We start from the raw sequence: 18,531 nt of genomic DNA on the forward strand, positions 1-18,531 counted from the left end.
ACTGCTCTTCAAGCTCAGCCAATCGCGAAGCAGGGAGTGGGCAGGGCTTAAGCCAGTCGCCATCCAGGCTGCTGCTGCATCTCAGGCAAGCGCATTACATGCGGGCTGACTTCCTAGGCCAGGTCGAGAGAAACTGAACGTGTGGCTGTCGTGCTAAGGCGGGAACACCCTACATGCCGGCGTCTGCTTTCATTATTCATTCACACATTCATCTCCTGTGAGCTGCGAGACATCTCCTCTGCCTTTTGCTGGATAAGCCTCCTCCTTCTCCATTTCAGTTACCCTACAGTGGCGGAGCAGGATGATAGCCGCACAGCTTTTGGCCTACTACTTCACCGAGCTGAAGGATGACCAGGTCAAAAAGGTGAGTCTTCCCCGCCGAGCGAGCCGGCATGCCCCCCCCAGACTCAGACTGGTCAGCTGCGCCATCGTTGTGCCCCCTGAGGCCCACGGCACAACAGGTGACACCCGAATGCATTTTGGGGCTCATCGGTAGCCATGGAGTCGTGACATACATGCCTCATCCTTTCCTCCCGGCCTCGCAGCCTCTACCTCACCGGTGATGCGTCACGCGGTGTGTGACGCCGGGCCCGGCAGACACGACCTAGCGGTTACGCCGCTGACGACGGGCGGAGGGCATCACTACTGCTGCAATGTCCTTGAAAGCAGGATGTAGATGTCAGGGAATGGCTGTGTGGAGAGGGCTGGTGGGGGGGGGGGGGGGGGGGGGGGGTTCCGCCTCTGTACGTGAGAGTGCGTAGCCGAGTATAGGCGTCGGGGGAGGTCGTCGTGCCTGTCCCCTCCCCCGCCAAGCAGTGTTGAGTTTCTGTAGCAGTGCTCCCTCCCCCGAAAATGTCAGAAACGTGCCGTGGCCGCTCAGCCCAGGTCATGTAGCAAGAGAAAGAATTCAGATGTGGAAATGGGGCTTTCGTGTGGTTACAGCAGGTGTGATGTAGTGTGAAAACCTCTTTGGTCTTTCAGTGAATATTTCCGTTCTGTTATCCCCTGTGATCAGATGGGACAAGCCAAATGTCTGGAGCTTCATTGGGAAATTGTTGATGCAAATATACCAGCCTGGTAACAGTCAGTTGCTAGGTGATACAGTAACATTTTAAAATGCTAACAGCTAACTGTCTTCAATTCAACAGATACTCCCTTTGGTACCCAAAATCTTCATTTTTATTTCAAGTCATTTTCTACTACATGGTCATTTTTGGGCAAACAAATAAATTATTTTATATATTGGCTGAAAAGAAATAAGGACCCAAAGAGACTAGTGAGTCTTTATCTTGTATTTTTGCGACAACATCATCATTTCCTCCAATGAGTAATGTTCATCAGCGCTGTACTTGACTCATTATGAGTAAGTGTTGTAAACTCAGCAATCTTACATATTTTATGAGACTCGATACTATATAGCAGGTAGCATATCGCTGCTTACAGATGTCAGAGGTAACAGTTGAAAGGCTCTGTAGTTACCATGACAACGCGCAGGCTAGATGTGACTCACTGCGGAGAAGTCTACCCTTAGTTTCTGACCACCAGGAGGCTGCCATGTTTGTTCTCTTCTCCTAGTTAATTGTGCATGTAGAACAATACACAATGGCTGACTGAGCAAGTAGTTGTCTTCGTCTTGAGTGCTTATCAGATCAGTTTTTTAATCAGAAAAACCTTCATTATTTTAAAACCTACTTATTTTACATTTCTAATTTTCGCACACAGAACTGAGCAGACTGAGTTTGCTAGTGTGCAACTGTCCTGGCTAGTGGTTTACAACCGATCAATCAATTCTTCATTCAGCTGGTTAATTTCCTCCTGAGCAAGAGTGCTGTACTGAGGCTGATTGCACAATAGCTTTTACCACACCCAGTGGAAATGTTTTGAACAAACTGAAAATCACAGAGCCGATCAGCACAGAGGGCTCGAAACAGGCCGGCCACGTCCTAAAGGGGAACGAGAGCTAAACATCCCAACCCACTTCACATCTGACATGCAGATTTGTATTTTCCTCATTACTTTAGAACAGGTCAAACTTGAAGCAGATTTCCTGAAACACTCTCCATGCAGAACTAAACAGAGACTGCATCTAACATTCCAGCCTGAAAACATACTGACCTTACCTCGATTACAATTCCTTATCACTGCATTGTCATTTACTCATGCTTCATCATACTAAGAAGGCAACCCAATCTGACTGCCTCCAGTTATACCATGTGCACTCTCCTCCTAACTTAGGCAAGGACACATTTCACAACTTTAGAAATCAGCAGTTTAAAACTGTATGGTTTATGTCATCATAGTAAAATCAAGATGCAGGAAAAAAACATACTGACAAATTAGTAAGTCAGTAGTGTGAAGCCTTCAAGTGTGTCAGACAGCCAATCAAATTCTCCTCAGGAACAACATTACATGCTGACTCTAGTCTGAATCTCCCATAGCAACTAGATCTGAGAAATTCCCATTTCTATGCTAGGCTAAGACAACATGAAACAGCACACATTGCCTTTCTTTCTAGACATAAATCATCTTCTAAAATATGGCCAAAAATTCATTTCTAACTGTTTTAGTACAGAACGTGGAATGGGTTTGTATTTATTATTCTAAAATGTAATTTGAGCTTCATTAGTGTCCCTGGGCAGGCTGAGGGTGTATCCCCTTATATCTGTGTCTACGTGCCATCTGTCTGTGAAATGTGAGCCCACTTACCTGGAACAAAGCTTTTGCCAGCTCACCACCCTAAACGGGATTGGGCATGGGCTATGGTATACTGCCCAATGGAGCATTCATTCATTCATTCATCTTCTAAACCAATTAATCCAATTCAAGGTGACAGGGGCGGAGCCTATCAGGGCAGCACAGGACCCTGGACGTCAGTCTATCACACAGCAAGGGCAGGAGCATTAGGCTTTCATTTAATACCGCCAAGCCCAGATAGTTCATTCACATGTCAAGGGTTCTTTTCAGTGACACAAAGCCTTGTGTTATATGCCATTATGTAAAACTGTGAGGGTGAAATACTACAAGAGGCACTTGAACATGTGATCGGACCAGAAGGCCTCCATCACCTGTGTGCCTCTCCACTGTCGTACTAAAGCCCTGGTTTCTCTTTCTCTCCCTTCTTTGCGTTCCAGATCGATAAGTACCTATACTCCATGCGTTTCTCCGATGAGACGCTGCGAGATATCAAGAGCCGCTTCCGTATGGAGCTGGAGAAGGGACTGGGCCGGGACACCAACGCCACCGCCACCGTCAAGATGCTGCCCACCTTTGTCAGGTCCATCCCTGACGGCTCAGGTGAGACCAGAGAACTCTGGGCAGTACAGTTACAACCAAATTCCCTCTCAGGATCCAGATTCAGTTGGAAAGCAAAATTGGTGTCATATTACACAACTGTGAATTTGTATGTGTGGGTGTGTAAGTTTATAAGTGGGTGTATGTGAGACATGTGCGATAAGATGTCAGTACATACACCTTAATACAAGGACAGGACAAGGGCAGGGTAAGACAAACGGACACTCAGGCTTTTCTTTACACTTGGTGAGATGGTTCTGTGAGACTACAACCCGGGGGGGGGGGGATTGAGCAAACCAGTTGAGCAAGCGTAGCCGCCATCGTAAAGTTGCCAAAAACACAGAGAGCTGGTGGCTGACCTTATTTCACTGCTGAAAGGCAAGACAGCTGACTAAGGCTAGCAAAAGAGGACAAAATACTGACCTCATACTTGCTGCCAGACTGACGAAGAGATAGTGTGTAATGTACTGCTGGCAGTGCATGCTTATTGGTTGGCAGTCGCTATCTAAGTCTTGAAATATTAAAAGCATGATACAGTGGCACAATAGTGACTTACAGAGTATGTCTGACCATTTAGTATCGACTTTCAAATTCTTGGTCAGCTTCCAATTCCTAGAAACGGCTTCACCCCAAATTGATCTTGACATGCAAATCGCTCAGATGGCTGTGAATATGCCAGGTAATAAATTATTCTATGTTCCCTATTAAAACAAACGTTCAGTTTCTAAACTGCTAGGATTTCTTGGCTCCGCCCTGTCATGCCTGTACACATTCCCTAGCGCACGCATCCAGCTGCGGGAAGTTACATCATTGATTAACCACACGCCCCGCCTGCAGACTGACGTGCATTCCTGAGCTCACACGTGCCACAGCACAGCGCTGTGTGCACCACTCTCTCACTCAGACACACTAAACAAGAGTTTAGTTTCCAAACTCTTCTGTTCACGAGTAGATTCACGAGTGGTAATTCATCCAAAAGAAATGTCTGTAGACAAATATACATATACAAATTAGCAATCCTTTTAAAACCTACAATATCTGCACATGAATTTGTGAATGCTTTAAACATAAATTATTCCCTTCCATAAACGTATATAACAAAAATAACAATATAAAACTAGACAGCATTTAGATCTACAAAGCTATATGAGGTGTTAGTATGTAGAGAAAACTATTAATACCCACGGAAGAGGCTAAGAGGGCCCCTAATCCTGAGGGACAGCAAACCACTAACAGCCCTATATATAGAATTTGACCTAGTGAAGCTGCACAGATAAAATGCCGGAGGGTTTACAGTGCAACTTCTAACACTCTATAAGGATATTCCTCAGAGTGTGGAAGAGTAGGAATGTTAGCCATTCCCTTGCTTTTTATAGTCCTAGCTGGCCTCTTGTAGATCAGATAGCAGTGAGCTGTCCTGAAAGGGCATTGTAAAGTCATGGCCGCCACACCTGTCTGAGACAGGCCTTGTTTATCTGGCCAAGCTGTTCCTTAGGCTCAATTTTCACAGCGTTATATCTGTAGCACAGACCGGAGCAAATCCTTCTCACTTTTACTCTGCACTAGGTGTCCCATTTGACTCCAAATCATCCAAAAAGCTATTATGAAAAGCCCAGGTAGTAAAAACAATAGAAATGAATACACACAGGTAAGAGTTAGAGTTAGAAAACTAGTATCAAAGGTAGGTGTGCAGACCTGTCGGGGAGGGAAGGTGTGCAGACCTGTCGGGGAGGGAAGGGCAGTGTCCAGCTCTCACAGACCACCAGCGCCTTAAGCACATGTCTCCCTTATGCTGCCTCCTCCGCACGCAGGTCTTGTCCAGACACGCCAGTGCAGAGTTATTCACACCGCACAGAGCTGGCATTCACCACAGGAACGTGAGGAGAGTGCTAATGGCTGCTGGATTTCTTTGTTTATCTGTTGAACATGAATGTTTCTTTCTACGAAGGCAGGATGACAGCTTGGCCAGGACTGAGGGTTCCCTGGATCTGCTGCTGTAACATTACATGGCCTGAACATTACAAGTTTAGGACTTTTAATGCAGGATAATGCATTTAGCACCTTTCTGAAACGGCCTGTGTGTCGACGACTCAGTCTCAGTTTGAAAATGAGCTTGTTCATTCTTTGGACATACATAAAAGTCCACGGAAGCATCCAGGCATGTTAGCAAAGCCTGCCTCCTAATTCCCCAGGGCCATGTAACGCTACACTGCTGAACTAGGAAGAGCATGGCCTTTATTAAATTGGTGTTCCAAAGCTGCTATTCTGATATCTGAGATATTCAAACACATCAAACAGATCAAACACAGCCTTGCCTTTATTTTCTAAAAAATGCTAGTTCCAAAGAAGCTTGGTCATTTGGATTTTTGTACACTGGATTTTTGTTGTTGCCTGGCAACAAGTACTAGCACAGATGCTATTGACAATCTGGACACATCACACTGACCAAGAACGTACGGGCTGTGAGTGGGGACAGCTATAATGAGAATATTAATTTTCTTGGGCTAATACCACTATTAGCCATTCTTTTGGGTTCAGACAGGAATTATTCAGTTTTACCAGGGATGCTTGCTGAAGATAAAGGTTTTCTCCTTATTGTCAAAGAGTGTTGTCACTTTTAACCCATATGCCAAACACCTCACAGAAACAAAGTATACTTTAATTAGGTCTCCCTGGAGACTACCAGATTTGATCAGGTCAGAAAGTTTTAAAAAGTAATATTATGACCACCTGATCTGATTTTCATCTATAAACATTATTTTCATTTTTGTGTGATTTGTGTGGCTTTGTATTAATTATGCATCATCTCCAAAAAATGATTATTTTCTACTGAAATGAATGCCTATCTAACCAATAACATTGTTAAAATCTGCTTATTCAGCATATTACAAAGATTGAAATGATCTTACTTGCTGACAATAATAATTTTTTCCTTTAATGCCACAGAGAAGGGGGATTTCATCGCCTTGGATCTGGGAGGCTCTAATTTCCGTATCCTGAGAGTAAAGGTCTCTCACGAGAAGAGGCAGACAGTGCAAATGGAAAGTCAGAACTACGAAACCCCTGATGACATCATTCATGGCAGTGGGACACGGGTAAACTACCATCTTCTCACAGCGTCTTCACATTTTTTCCTAAACTCTTTTTAATGACATCAAATTTCAGATTAAGGAACTTGTTTCAAACTCCAGCTGCATTTGTCACTGTTTTTCTAACGGAGATCTTTGTGTCTCTTGCAGCTGTTTGACCATGTTGCAGAATGTCTAGGGGACTTCATGGAGAAGCAGAAAATCAAAGACAAGAAGCTGCCTGTAGGATTCACCTTCTCGTTCCCCTGTGCTCACACTAAACTGGACGAGGTAAGAGGGACCTGAAGTCTCACTTCTGCTTTCAATGTTCAAACTCCAGAGTGAACTGGTTTGAGGGCACAGCTACATTTGCCCATGGCTAGTAAGACCCATTTGAAAAATGATGGTGTAAGTCATCTCTTGATTCATTCAATCAATCCATAATTCATCTAGTTGGAGCAGTTATTACTAATCTAGTACATGATTTTGATCATGTTTTTGTTTTTTTTTGCCTTGTAAAAATTTTGATATAGAAAAAAATTGATAATTGTTAAATCAACCATTTTAAAATCAACCAATAAAAACACTAGGCACTACTGAAGCCTACTGAATGAATGACGAATTATATAATGAAGTATCAATGAGGATGTAGGCATAGAAAGACCATACAGAGAAGCATGCATAAGCATGTCCTGGGTGGCTTTAATATACAAAATACTGACAAGCCTTAAGGACAGAAAAAGCCTGCTTAAAATGTACTTATATGTGGAGGGGCAGGAATACAAGGTCAGGGGTGTGACAGACAGAAGGGAAACCATGGAAACCAGGAAACAAGGCAGGACTAGGGCAGACGACACAGAACTGGGGCGGAGGCCGGAGCTAAAAGCGATAAGCAGATGAAATTGAGATTAACCTCTAACAGAGTGAAATTCTTCAAAATGAGTTATTGACAAATCAGATCCAGCTAAATAACTTGGAAAGAATAGTGCTCAACCTTTTAGCAGAACATTGACCCAAACAACTTGCTAAAGCAACTGATGGAGTTTTCAGAAAGTGCAATGTCATTAAGTGTCATGAACAGAATCCCACTAAGCATGCATTTAACTTGTATAAGCATAAAAACAATTGCCTCTTGTAACTGAATTAAAGCTGAATTTTAACCTTATAGTCATTGTTACGATTCAAATAAGAACCAAAACAATAAAAACAAATTTTTTTGAGAATGTCTATTTTTTTCAATGTACTGCAGCAGATCTATGTACTGCAGCAGATCAATGGAGTTCAACAAAGCATAACATATGTTCTCATTTATAGGCTGTTCTGTTGACTTGGACAAAGCGTTTTAAAACTAGTGGAGTGGAGGGGATGGATGTGGTAAAGCTTCTTAACAAAGCCATCAAAAAGCGAGGGGTGAGTTTCAACAGAAATCTCAACACAAAACTCAACTCAAATCTCAACACAAATCTCAACTCGAATCAGAACATTATGTGGAAGCAATGTTGTGGATTTAATGGTCAATGTACTGTCTCCAGGACTATGAAGCAGACATTATGGCAGTGGTCAATGATACTGTGGGAACCATGATGACCTGTGGTTTTGATGACCAGCGCTGTGAAGTTGGGATCATCATTGGTAAGAGACCATTATACTGTGACTTCAAAGGTCTTCCACAGCATCTTTCACAAAGTGCTCAAATATTTCTTGAAAGATTCATTAGTACTGGCCCAGTTCTCTGTGCTGCAACCTGTATGATGCTGTGCTCTGTCAGGTACGGGCACCAACGCGTGCTACATGGAGGAGCTGAGGCATATCGACCTGGTGGAGGGAGACGAGGGTAGGATGTGTATCAACACTGAGTGGGGAGCGTTCGGCGACGACGGCTCACTGGAAGACATCCGAACTGAATTCGACAGAGAGATTGACCGTGGGTCCCTCAACCCTGGCAGGCAACTGTAAGTCCACAGAACGACGAGGCCATTTTAGGGCACTCAAGAGATATGATGATTGCACATAAAAAAACATGTAAGAGTAATGCTTTTCCGTCCTCTTTCAGGTTCGAGAAGATGGTGAGTGGGATGTATATGGGGGAGCTCGTACGACTGATCCTGGTGAAGATGGCCAAAGAAGGATTACTGTTCGAAGGCCGTATCACTCCAGAGCTGCTAACTAGAGGCAAAATTGAAACGAAGCATATTTCTGCCATTGAGAAGTAAGCACACGCTCCTCTATCACCAGTTCTCTGGAGAAAAACTACAATATATTATTTGTGTTGTTTTGAGCCACTGCTTATTATTTCACGCTTTCTATCTCACCCACACTGATGCTGCTGTTGTTGGCCAGGACTAAGGAAGGCTTGACCAAAGCCAAGGACATTCTGACCCGTCTGGGCGTGGAGCCGTCGATGGACGACTGTATCGCCGTGCAGCACGTATGCGCCATCGTGTCGTTCCGCTCGGCCAACCTCATCGCCGCTACGCTAGGCGGGATCCTCAACCGGCTCAAGGACAACAAGAACGTCCCGCGTCTCCGCACCACCGTGGGCATCGACGGATCCCTCTACAAGATGCACCCACAGTAATGACTCGCTCTGTAAAACTTAACCCTATCGCCAATCCAGTCTTTATTTTGCCTCGGCTAAGCTGTCATACAATCATAGGACTGTAGAATCGATTCACCGTAGCACTGGTTTACATTAAAAGACTGGGCGAGGTGAGCAGGCGCAGATGTATCGTCGGTCGTGTGTCTAGCAAGCTTTGTGACTCTTGCTCTCTTATGATTTAGGCACGAAGGTGCAACTTTTTTTGAACACTTTAGAGAAGAGCAGTTGTATAAAGCTGCTTGTGTTACTGTGTAGCTGAGCAAAGCCTTCTTCCTCACTTCCTGTTAGTCCAGACTGCCTCAGTGGTTGTCCCTCAGTGGTTCGGTTTGGCTATATATAGGACATGAGTTAAAGGTGGACTTGTCATTAGACTCTAGTCCTGCTGACTGCAGACTTTAAATATGAAATGAAAGATTAATATTATTAAGATCAGCTGAATTTGGGACTGTGTGGATTTCCATCAAAATTGGGATTCTTTCTAAATCAAGTTTAATTATACAGGAAAGCTATAATTAAATGTTAAAATGTAAAATAAATGTAAACTATTAACACAATAGTTAAGCCTTTAACTATTGTGAAGTATAAAACTGCAGTCATTGTAGGAATTATGTTGCATAGAATACATTATGAAAACCTTAGAGAAGTGGCACCAGGCAGTTTTGCCCAGAAATTCACATGCACTTATCCATAAGCCATCTGCCTTTCACTGACACTCTTCCCTGTGACTTTCTTTGTGACCTCTTCAGGTATTCCCGCCGCCTGCACAAGACCGTGCGCCGCCTGGTGCCTGAATGTGACGTGCGCTTCCTGCTCTCAGAAAGTGGGAGTGGCAAAGGAGCCGCCTTGGTGACGGCCTGGGCCTACCGATTGGCTGATCAGACACGCCAGATTGCCGAGACGCTGGCGGAGTTCCGCCTCACCCAGGATCAGCTGATGGAGGTGAAGAAGAGGATGCTGACGGAGATTCAAAACGGCCTGAGCAAGAACACCCAGAACATAGCCACGGTGAAGATGCTGCCCACCTACGTGCGCAGCACCCCAGACGGAACAGGTATGGACTCAGCTCCGCTGGGCTGGGCTGTACATGGCAGAACCGTGTTTGACATTTTGGACACACTAAAACAAAAGAGGCATCTTTGCATTTTTTGTATTTAACACACGGTATTTATAAAACATGAGGTCAGTCTCAGGTAATAGGAATATGCACTTACATTCAGTTTATATACATGGGAGCTAGGCCACTGAGGATGGCTTAGAGCAGGGGTGTCAAACTCATTTTCACTGCAGGCCACATCAGTGTAATCGTTGCCCACAGAGGGCCATGTGTAACTCATAAACGTAACTACTTCTTAATGTTAAATAACTCTGAATTGATTACTTATTCAAGTTACAAATATTACATAGGCCTTTTTTAGTCCGTGTTTGGTCTGAAAATGCCAACGTAGATTGTACTTTTTGACAACCGCCACCGACTTCATAACACAAACGACATACCGGTTTTTCTCCTTGAAGCACAAACATGTATTTGCTTTCCTATCCTTCTTGAAACATCCTTCCATCTGCATTGATTTTTCTTTTCCTGGACAATTTGGGATCATTTTTTGTATTTCTCAATTACATTTATTGGGAAAATCGCATCGATATGGAAACACTGCAGTGTTGAGATGCCGTCATGTCGCGGGTAATATAATTGTGGGAAATGTAGTTCTTGGTCACTGCACGTATTTGACCTTTTTCATTAAATTATTAATTAGGATAATTAGGCTTTTGAAGCTCTCGCGGGCCACATAAAATGACGTGGTGGGCCACATTTCGCCCGCGGGCCTTGAGTTTGACACCTGTGGCCTAGAGGAAAGAGGTAACTATTCCAGATAAAGTTCAGGACTATTCAGGATGGTGGTGTTATGTGTCTTTGTTTTTGTGGAGATCCATGCTTCTGTGGTGTTCACAGTGTACCTGCAGTAGCTGTTCACTACACTGGATCATCCTGTTCCACACAAAAGTGTGATGGCTCATCCCGGTACTGCTGAAACACAGACTAGTCCAGTGCCATGGCCCATGCGGTGCCTGTGAACACACTTTATACCCACTGCTCTGGCCTGTAATCCCGGGCTTACGCAGTACAGGGTCATGCTATTGTACAGGGGCCTAACATGTTAAAGGCTCTGTACTTTGCTGTTAATTAAAGGCAAAGGTTTTTTAAACACCAGCCCAGCTTGGTGTTGTTAATGGCGTGGTAAAGCAACCCCGCAGCTAGATGGGTTGTGGGCTACGTAAGCAAACAAGAAGTCCTAAGATCATAGTACCCATTTCACACAGAGAGCAAAGAATACTTAAATAATCCTATATTTGTGATCATTCAATCTTAATTATGGCAGTGTGTCACAGGAGGTGTTTACTTAAAGCATCTTGTCTTTTATAGAAAACGGTGACTTCTTGGCTCTGGATCTCGGAGGAACTAACTTCAGGGTTCTTCTAGTGAAGATCCGCAGTGGGAAGAAGCGCTCGGTGGAGATGCACAATAAAATCTACGCCATCCCCGGCGAAGTGATGCAGGGGACGGGAGAAGAGGTGGGCGGAACCGGGCGGCACCGGCCGGCTACATTTGCATTCAGCCAATACAATGCACATTAACCAGCAGCTAACTGGTTTATTTCTGTCTGGGCAGCTCTTTGATCACATCGTGGCCTGCATATCAGACTTCCTGGACTACATGGGCATGAAGAATGCACGTCTGCCCCTGGGCTTCACCTTCTCCTTCCCCTGCAGGCAGACCAGCCTGGATGCCGTGAGTAGACCCACACGTGACCCAGTTCAGCCTGTTTGCTCCTCAGACTGCCACGGCCCAGAACCAGCACCAAACACGGGCTGAGATGCGCCACCGATATGGCCCTAGACAACCCAGAATTTGTTGCCTGGAAAACTAGCCTATTAGCAGTTTTGTTGCTTTGTGGTCTTTGGTCATTTATTTTGCAGCGTTGAACTTTTTTGTCAGGAGCTCCAGGAGTGTTGGTTCTTATACTCCGCAGTGAATTTTAGTGTTTGTGAAGGTGCATTTCAGCAACTCTGAGTTGTTTGTGGTGTGCTTACAATGCAGGGCATCCTCGTAAACTGGACAAAGGGGTTTAAGGCCACGGACTGCGAGGGCGAGGATGTAGTCAACCTGCTGAGGGAAGGGATTAAAAGGAGAGAGGTATGGTCCGCACCAGATGTTTGTTCTTTGTCTACATGCATTCATGTGGTACTGTGACTCTGACTAATGTTTACCGTTTTAACATTGTTTTGGTGCTGTCATAAATCAAAACAATTTTCCAAGATGTTCCAGTTATGCATCTTAAACACCAAATGTCTCAATTGGAGCATGTCAGTGAGTGTTTACAGACACTCTAAATTTGTGTGTGTGTGTGTGTGTGTGTGTGTGTGTGTGTGTGTGTGTGTGTGTGTGTGTGTGTGTGTGTGTGTGTGTGTGTGTGTTGGTATCTACAGGAGTTTGACCTGGATGTTGTGGCAGTGGTCAATGACACAGTGGGCACCATGATGACTTGTGCGTACGAGGAACCAACGTGTGAGGTCGGCCTGATCGCAGGTACTGGACAGTTCAGAAAGGCAGTAACTCGGTTCCAAGTCCTCCTTCGGGAAGTCTCAATAGCGAATGTCTAATGAAATATTTATTCAGATTCACAACCTGAATGGTGTTAATAGGCACGTAACTATCACATCAAAAGCGCACGTTGACTCAGCAGAGCGTGTGTGCGTGTGGTTCTGGTTACAGGAACAGGCAGCAACGCGTGCTACATGGAGGAGTTGAGGAACATTGAGACGGTACCGGGGAATGAGGGAAGGATGTGTGTCAACATGGAGTGGGGAGCGTTCGGCGACAACGGTTGCCTGGATGACATAAGGACCCAGTATGACACAGCTGTGGACGATTTATCCCTCAACCCTGGCAAGCAGAGGTACGCGTGGCCCTCCGTAGATCTTGCCCATAATGCAGCAGTGCGGAGTGGATTGTCTGCTGGTTGCACGACTGCATGGAGCAGGTGCTACACACAGGCCTTCATAGATTACATGCTGATTAAGCACTGCTGTGTAACCTGTAGCTATGCTAAGAGATTTGGCCTTGTGTATTCCAGTAACTCAGATTTCAGGTGGCTCTTTATTGGTAAAAGTGCTGTATCACACTTACCATTCTACTTTACCAACTTTTAGACAAATTGTCCAAAGTGATTTGGATCCATGGCCATTTTGTGATGACCTTTTGGCAGAACTCTCCACTGGTTGGGATCATGATTTAGGAATATGGCAAATGTGTTTTATGCATGACGTCTCTGCTCCATACGGGATTGTTTTTCTGTCATGTTTGTAGTGGTAACACACCCTTCACTGCAACATTTCTTTTCCTTCTGTCTTTTGTTGTCAGATATGAAAAGATGTGTAGTGGGATGTACCTTGGTGAGATTGTGAGAAACATCCTCATTGACTTGACAAAGCGCGGTTTCCTCTTCAGAGGTCAGATCTCTGAGACTCTCAAGACTAGGGGCATCTTTGAAACCAAATTCCTTTCCCAAATTGAGAGGTATTTTATATTTCCATAACTGAAATGGAAAAACATAAACATCCCCTGACATAAAATTTTGGATGCATACTTACCATTTGTTAGTTGGCTGGTTCTAACCTTTTGTTTTTGGTTCCCCCTAGTGACCGTCTGGCACTACTGCAGGTGAGGTCCATCCTGCAGCACTTGGGTCTGGACAGCACATGCGATGACAGTATCATCGTTAAGGAAGTGTGTGGGACCGTGTCACGCCGAGCCGCGCAGATCTGTGGAGCGGGAATGGCTGCTGTTGTGGACAAGATCCGGGAGAACCGAGGACTGGACCATCTGGACATCACTGTGGGGGTGGACGGCACACTCTACAAGCTCCATCCTCAGTGAGTAGCCTGTTCAAGATGCATCTATTACACACAAACACACACACACATACATACATATATCCCGTATATATTCTGTGTATATATATTCCATATATTCCCTTTCTATATACTGGCAGTGGAAGGGCCTTCGTTGTGTGCTAGGAGAGCAGAGGAGCTCAAAGGCTTGGGAACTCCACTTCCCAGGATCCTTTGGTCTAATCAGTGATTCAGTGCAAACTGTGCACACCTGCTGGGCTCTGTATCTCGGGTCACAAAAGTGTGGTATTCAAGAACAACTCAAAGTAAAAAGGAAAAAAGAACATATCTCACAACAAAAGTCAAAGAGCAATACTCTTTTGAAGGAGGAGGCCATTTTGTATTCACTTATTTTATTTAGCTATTTATTAGGCACAGTTAGAGAACACCGTTTTGGTTTTGCCTTTGTTTCATTTATCCCACATTTTGCTTTTCTCCTCCATCCGTTGAGCACACTAATTTGGCTTCACCTCTGTTTGGTTTTGTCTGCCCTGTAGGGGTGTGTCTCTTGGTAGCACAGTGATAGAACACCGGCCACCATGTCGTTTCACCCATTGAAGTCCTGCTTAGGGAGAAATCATAATTACATACAAGCATGTTTGAGTTTTGTTTTAGTGTCGGTTTCACCATTATCCACATATCTATCTGGCTCCATTATCCATGTTCTCCAATTGGGCCCACCGCTGCCCCCCCCCCCCCCCCCCCCCCCCCCCTTCCACAATGGACTCACAATGATTATTTGTCTCTCTCTCCCTTTCTCTCTTTCTGTCTCTCTCTCTCTTCTTAGTTTCTCACGGATAATGCACCAGACTGTGAAGGATCTCGCCCCCAAGTGTAACGTGAACTTCCTGCTCTCTGAAGATGGCAGTGGGAAGGGAGCTGCTCTGATCACGGCCGTAGGCTGCCGTCAGCGCGAGCAAGAGCAGAAGAGCTGAGGCACCACCCTCCACCCAGGTGCCCTCTGCCCCAGACCCCCCAGGGCCAGAGAGCCTCCACCCAGCAACCCTGACTCTGCTCCTCCATCCGTGGTGCAACACATCTTCTTGCCCATGTTCCAGAAACCAGGGCATGGCATCCTCCATATTTTGCATTTCAATCCATTTGAATTAATTGTAACATTGTTGACCATTCACTGCGTCTAAATTTAGTGTCCATGTCTAAATTATATGTACGTGTTAAGGATGGGTTATCCCACAATACTAAGTCTATACTAAGAAGATATAACTCTGCTGTAAACATTTTTTTGGATGTATATTAGCAAAAAGGTTAAAATTTCAAGGCAAAATGGCAAGACCAATTATATATACGTATAAAAATATATTATTTATTTTATTTTTGTATTTGAAGGGTGCATTGCAAGAGATGTGTTTGATGAGTAATGATACTTTAGGAAAAGAAGGTTCTGAGTTTGGTTGTGTTTATGCCATGTTCATTTCAGATCTGTTGCGTGCTGGCATTTCTCTGACTGTTAGGTTACCGAGGGGTGGGCTGGATCCTGTAGCCACGCCCACTCCTCTCTGAGGCTGGTGAGTCCAGAGAGGGAAGTCCTGTGAGTTCAGCTCCATTCAAGGCTGCCACGCCATGCACTGCTGTCTTACACCCTGTGATCTCAGCCTCTATAGGCCCCCTCAAACTCCAGCTCCCCAAGACCTATCAAGTCAAAGAAGAGATCAACAAAGGGACCTATTGCCTTCGTTGTCCAAACCCTTGGAAAAAAATGGGGCTATTTTAGTGCCCAGAGTTCTGAGCAGTTGCAGCAGACTGTACCATACATATTGCTTTTGTCGAAGTAGATGAGAATTGTGAGCCTTGCTGTGTGCTGTGTATATACGCAGATATGTCACTGGCCCTACAGATAACGGTGCAAATCTCAAGTAAATGTCCTCGTGTGTGTTCAGGTTGGCTGTTTGTGTGTGATCCTATATTTAATGTGATTGAAACCTGTGCAGTGGCTCCAAGATCGTCTGAGGACTGCATGCTTTATTTGGTAACACAGGTCTAGAACCCACTCATTTTGTACAATTCTCTAGGTGCACAGTCTTTAGATGTTCAATAGACGAAAATTATTAAAATATTTTGATGAGTTATGACCATACTATGTCTTCTGTGATTTGGTTTTCTTAATGTTTATGATTTGGTTTAACACGTATTACCATGAAGTAAAACATGCAATAGAATGAAACGTTATTTATTGTATCACAATACAGGATGTACAAGATTAATGTGCAGCACAAAATTAATTGCAAAACATTTTTAGAACTGTGTGTATGAACAATGTGGAATTGTGTTTTGGGGAGTTTATTGGTTCATCCAACTTATAGTGGAAAACATCTATTGTTGATATCATCCTGTACATCTATTCAAAGTAAATTCACCGTAGGCACCAATATTTCATTTGAGCTTGCTTTGTGTCACCTTGAGAAAACCTTTTTTCTTTTTCCCATAGAATAACAAAGATTGTTCAGTTAAACAGCTCACCAGTAAATACTCTGAGATACAATTTAACAATTAGTCAATTTACTTTCACAACACAAGATTTGATGCACATGCGCACAATAACCAAAAACTCCTAGTAAAACTAAGTGCAGCTCAAATGAATTTCTCGTATCTCCTTTAGTTATTTTTGCTTTGTCTGTATTGTATTCCAGCATTCAATTTTAACATTAAATTACTATGAAACTGCAGAATGTCTGTTTTAGTTTGAGGGTATTTATATCTCATGTTTTATAGATCATATATTTATATTCCCATTATTTATATCTATAATGAGTAATAAATAGGAATCTCAGTCCCCGGGGCTTCAAAAGCAATTGGACAGATGGGTTATCTGCCCCCATGTTGCTCCACCAGTCACACAAGCGTTTAAAAGCTGCCCACTCTTCTGGGTGCTGCTCTCTCCAGTCTTTTCCTCAGTAAGTTAAAGGCAAGCATGCGTAATGGGAGTTGTGTTCAACTGCTGTTGGGTTTGGACAGTTGTTTGGACTTCATGCTTGCTTTAGCGGTATGTTTCAGGGTCCTGTTACAGGGCAACGCTCGGTCCAACAGGTTTTGAAGAATTGGGTTGGATCTGAGCAGTTTAGGATACTTCTGCACACTTCAGAACTTATCCTGCTGGTCTTGTCAGCAGTCCAACATTTCACAAACTTAAATCAACTTTGGATCATGAACAATTCCCCTTTTTCTTCCAAGTTTCCTCTTCATCGTTTTGCTACAGGTTCATCTTCACGGCATCTCTACATAGGTCTTTGTCCCAGAACTTTCTGGGCTTTCATGAGCCACTTTGTACTCTCTGATGTCATAGTTCTGGTGTTCATCTTTTCTATTTTGCTTTTCTATTTTCTCCATAAATTTATGGCATTCTTTGTTTCCCTATTACTCTGGCCTAACAGGTTGTTTTACTAATAGGATCTCCACTGCTTTCTGGCCTTTATAGAATCAATATTTTATTGTTTTAGAAGCTATCAATGTATAAAGAACAATTATGTAAAACAAAACAAAATACTGAACCAAAATAACAAAGTGTTTAAGCTGTTTTGGGATCTTGCTTCTTTGCAACATACCAAACGGTTGACCCTGACATGCCTAATGTTAAGGCTGTGCTGCTGGTGGATGTAGTCGTATTTTCCAGCCTCATGTCGGTCTGTTTCACTGACATTTTGTTTTCACACCCCTTTGGTGCTCATGTTATCACATCACTGAACTCCACATGTAAATGGCAAATTCTGCATGACTACAGACACGAATGGCAAAGAAGCAGCCGAACCAACAAATGTCACATTACTTTTGGTACCAGAAAAAAACAAAGACCAGATATAAACAGCTGTAAGTCCTACACAGGTATTCACATTAAAGCTTTCAGACTGCACTTTAACTTGCACTTTAACTCAGTGTTTCATTTCAAATCCAAAGTGCTGAAGTAAAGAACCAAAACAGTATAAGCCTCATTACAAACATACAAGCTGTACTGTATATTTACACTAAGCTTTAGCTTTAATGAAAAGTTCATCAGGAACACACTTCATTAAGACTGAGTCACTTATAGCTCTCTTTTACTTTTATTTAGAGGTTTGCTAATGCTGTAAGTGTGTCTTCAGTAGTGCCCGTGTTTAAGGATATGAGTTATGGGTGTTTGTGGATTTTATTTATTCTAGCTAAGGATACTGTACTGAGTAGATACGTAAACACTTTAATATGCTCCTCTGCATAAGAGCATCTGCTAAATGCCACAAGAGTAAATGTCTCATCCTTCATTGTAGCAACCCCAGGCCAGAGGCAGAGGTGCCTAGCTAACACTAACATCTACTGCAGGCCAAACTCTACTCCTCTCACTTTTTATAAATAAGATCTGCCACTTCACATTTAGGCTGTATTTACAACATATGGTTCAGCATATTTTTTACATGTGGACAATGTACATCGTTTCACAAAATTGACAAATTATGTGGTACGCACAACATAACCAACCAAATGCCATCAGTAGTATGGCATCAAAAGAGACTTCTACACGCCCTAGCAGTGTTCAGTGCTCCTGAATCCTGGCGCTAGTAAAATCAACAGTGGGAGACTCTTTTATGGAGTGTTTGATGGACGCCCCCCCCCCCCCCCCCCCCCCCCCCCCCCCCC

At 43.8% G+C, this 18,531-nt stretch overlaps 1 protein-coding gene across 1 annotated transcript; it reads left to right on the plus strand.

Annotated features, from left to right (window-relative positions):
• On the plus strand, positions 1-16,003 carry hk1 (hexokinase 1). Its single transcript, XM_076974756.1, has 18 exons — positions 1-364; positions 3,132-3,294; positions 6,238-6,386; positions 6,531-6,650; positions 7,674-7,769; positions 7,892-7,991; positions 8,128-8,311; positions 8,413-8,568; positions 8,700-8,933; positions 9,705-10,009; positions 11,381-11,529; positions 11,627-11,746; positions 12,056-12,151; positions 12,445-12,544; positions 12,731-12,914; positions 13,379-13,534; positions 13,657-13,890; positions 14,696-16,003. Exons 1-18 carry the CDS (start codon positions 302-304, stop codon positions 14,841-14,843), a joined length of 2,757 nt encoding a protein of 918 aa, XP_076830871.1. The 5' UTR covers positions 1-301; the 3' UTR covers positions 14,844-16,003.
• The last annotated feature ends 2,528 nt before the right edge of the window (positions 16,004-18,531 follow it).

The sequence above is a fragment of the Brachyhypopomus gauderio genome, chromosome 15, assembly GCF_052324685.1.
Source record: "Brachyhypopomus gauderio isolate BG-103 chromosome 15, BGAUD_0.2, whole genome shotgun sequence".
NCBI classification, from domain to species: domain Eukaryota; kingdom Metazoa; phylum Chordata; class Actinopteri; order Gymnotiformes; family Hypopomidae; genus Brachyhypopomus; species Brachyhypopomus gauderio.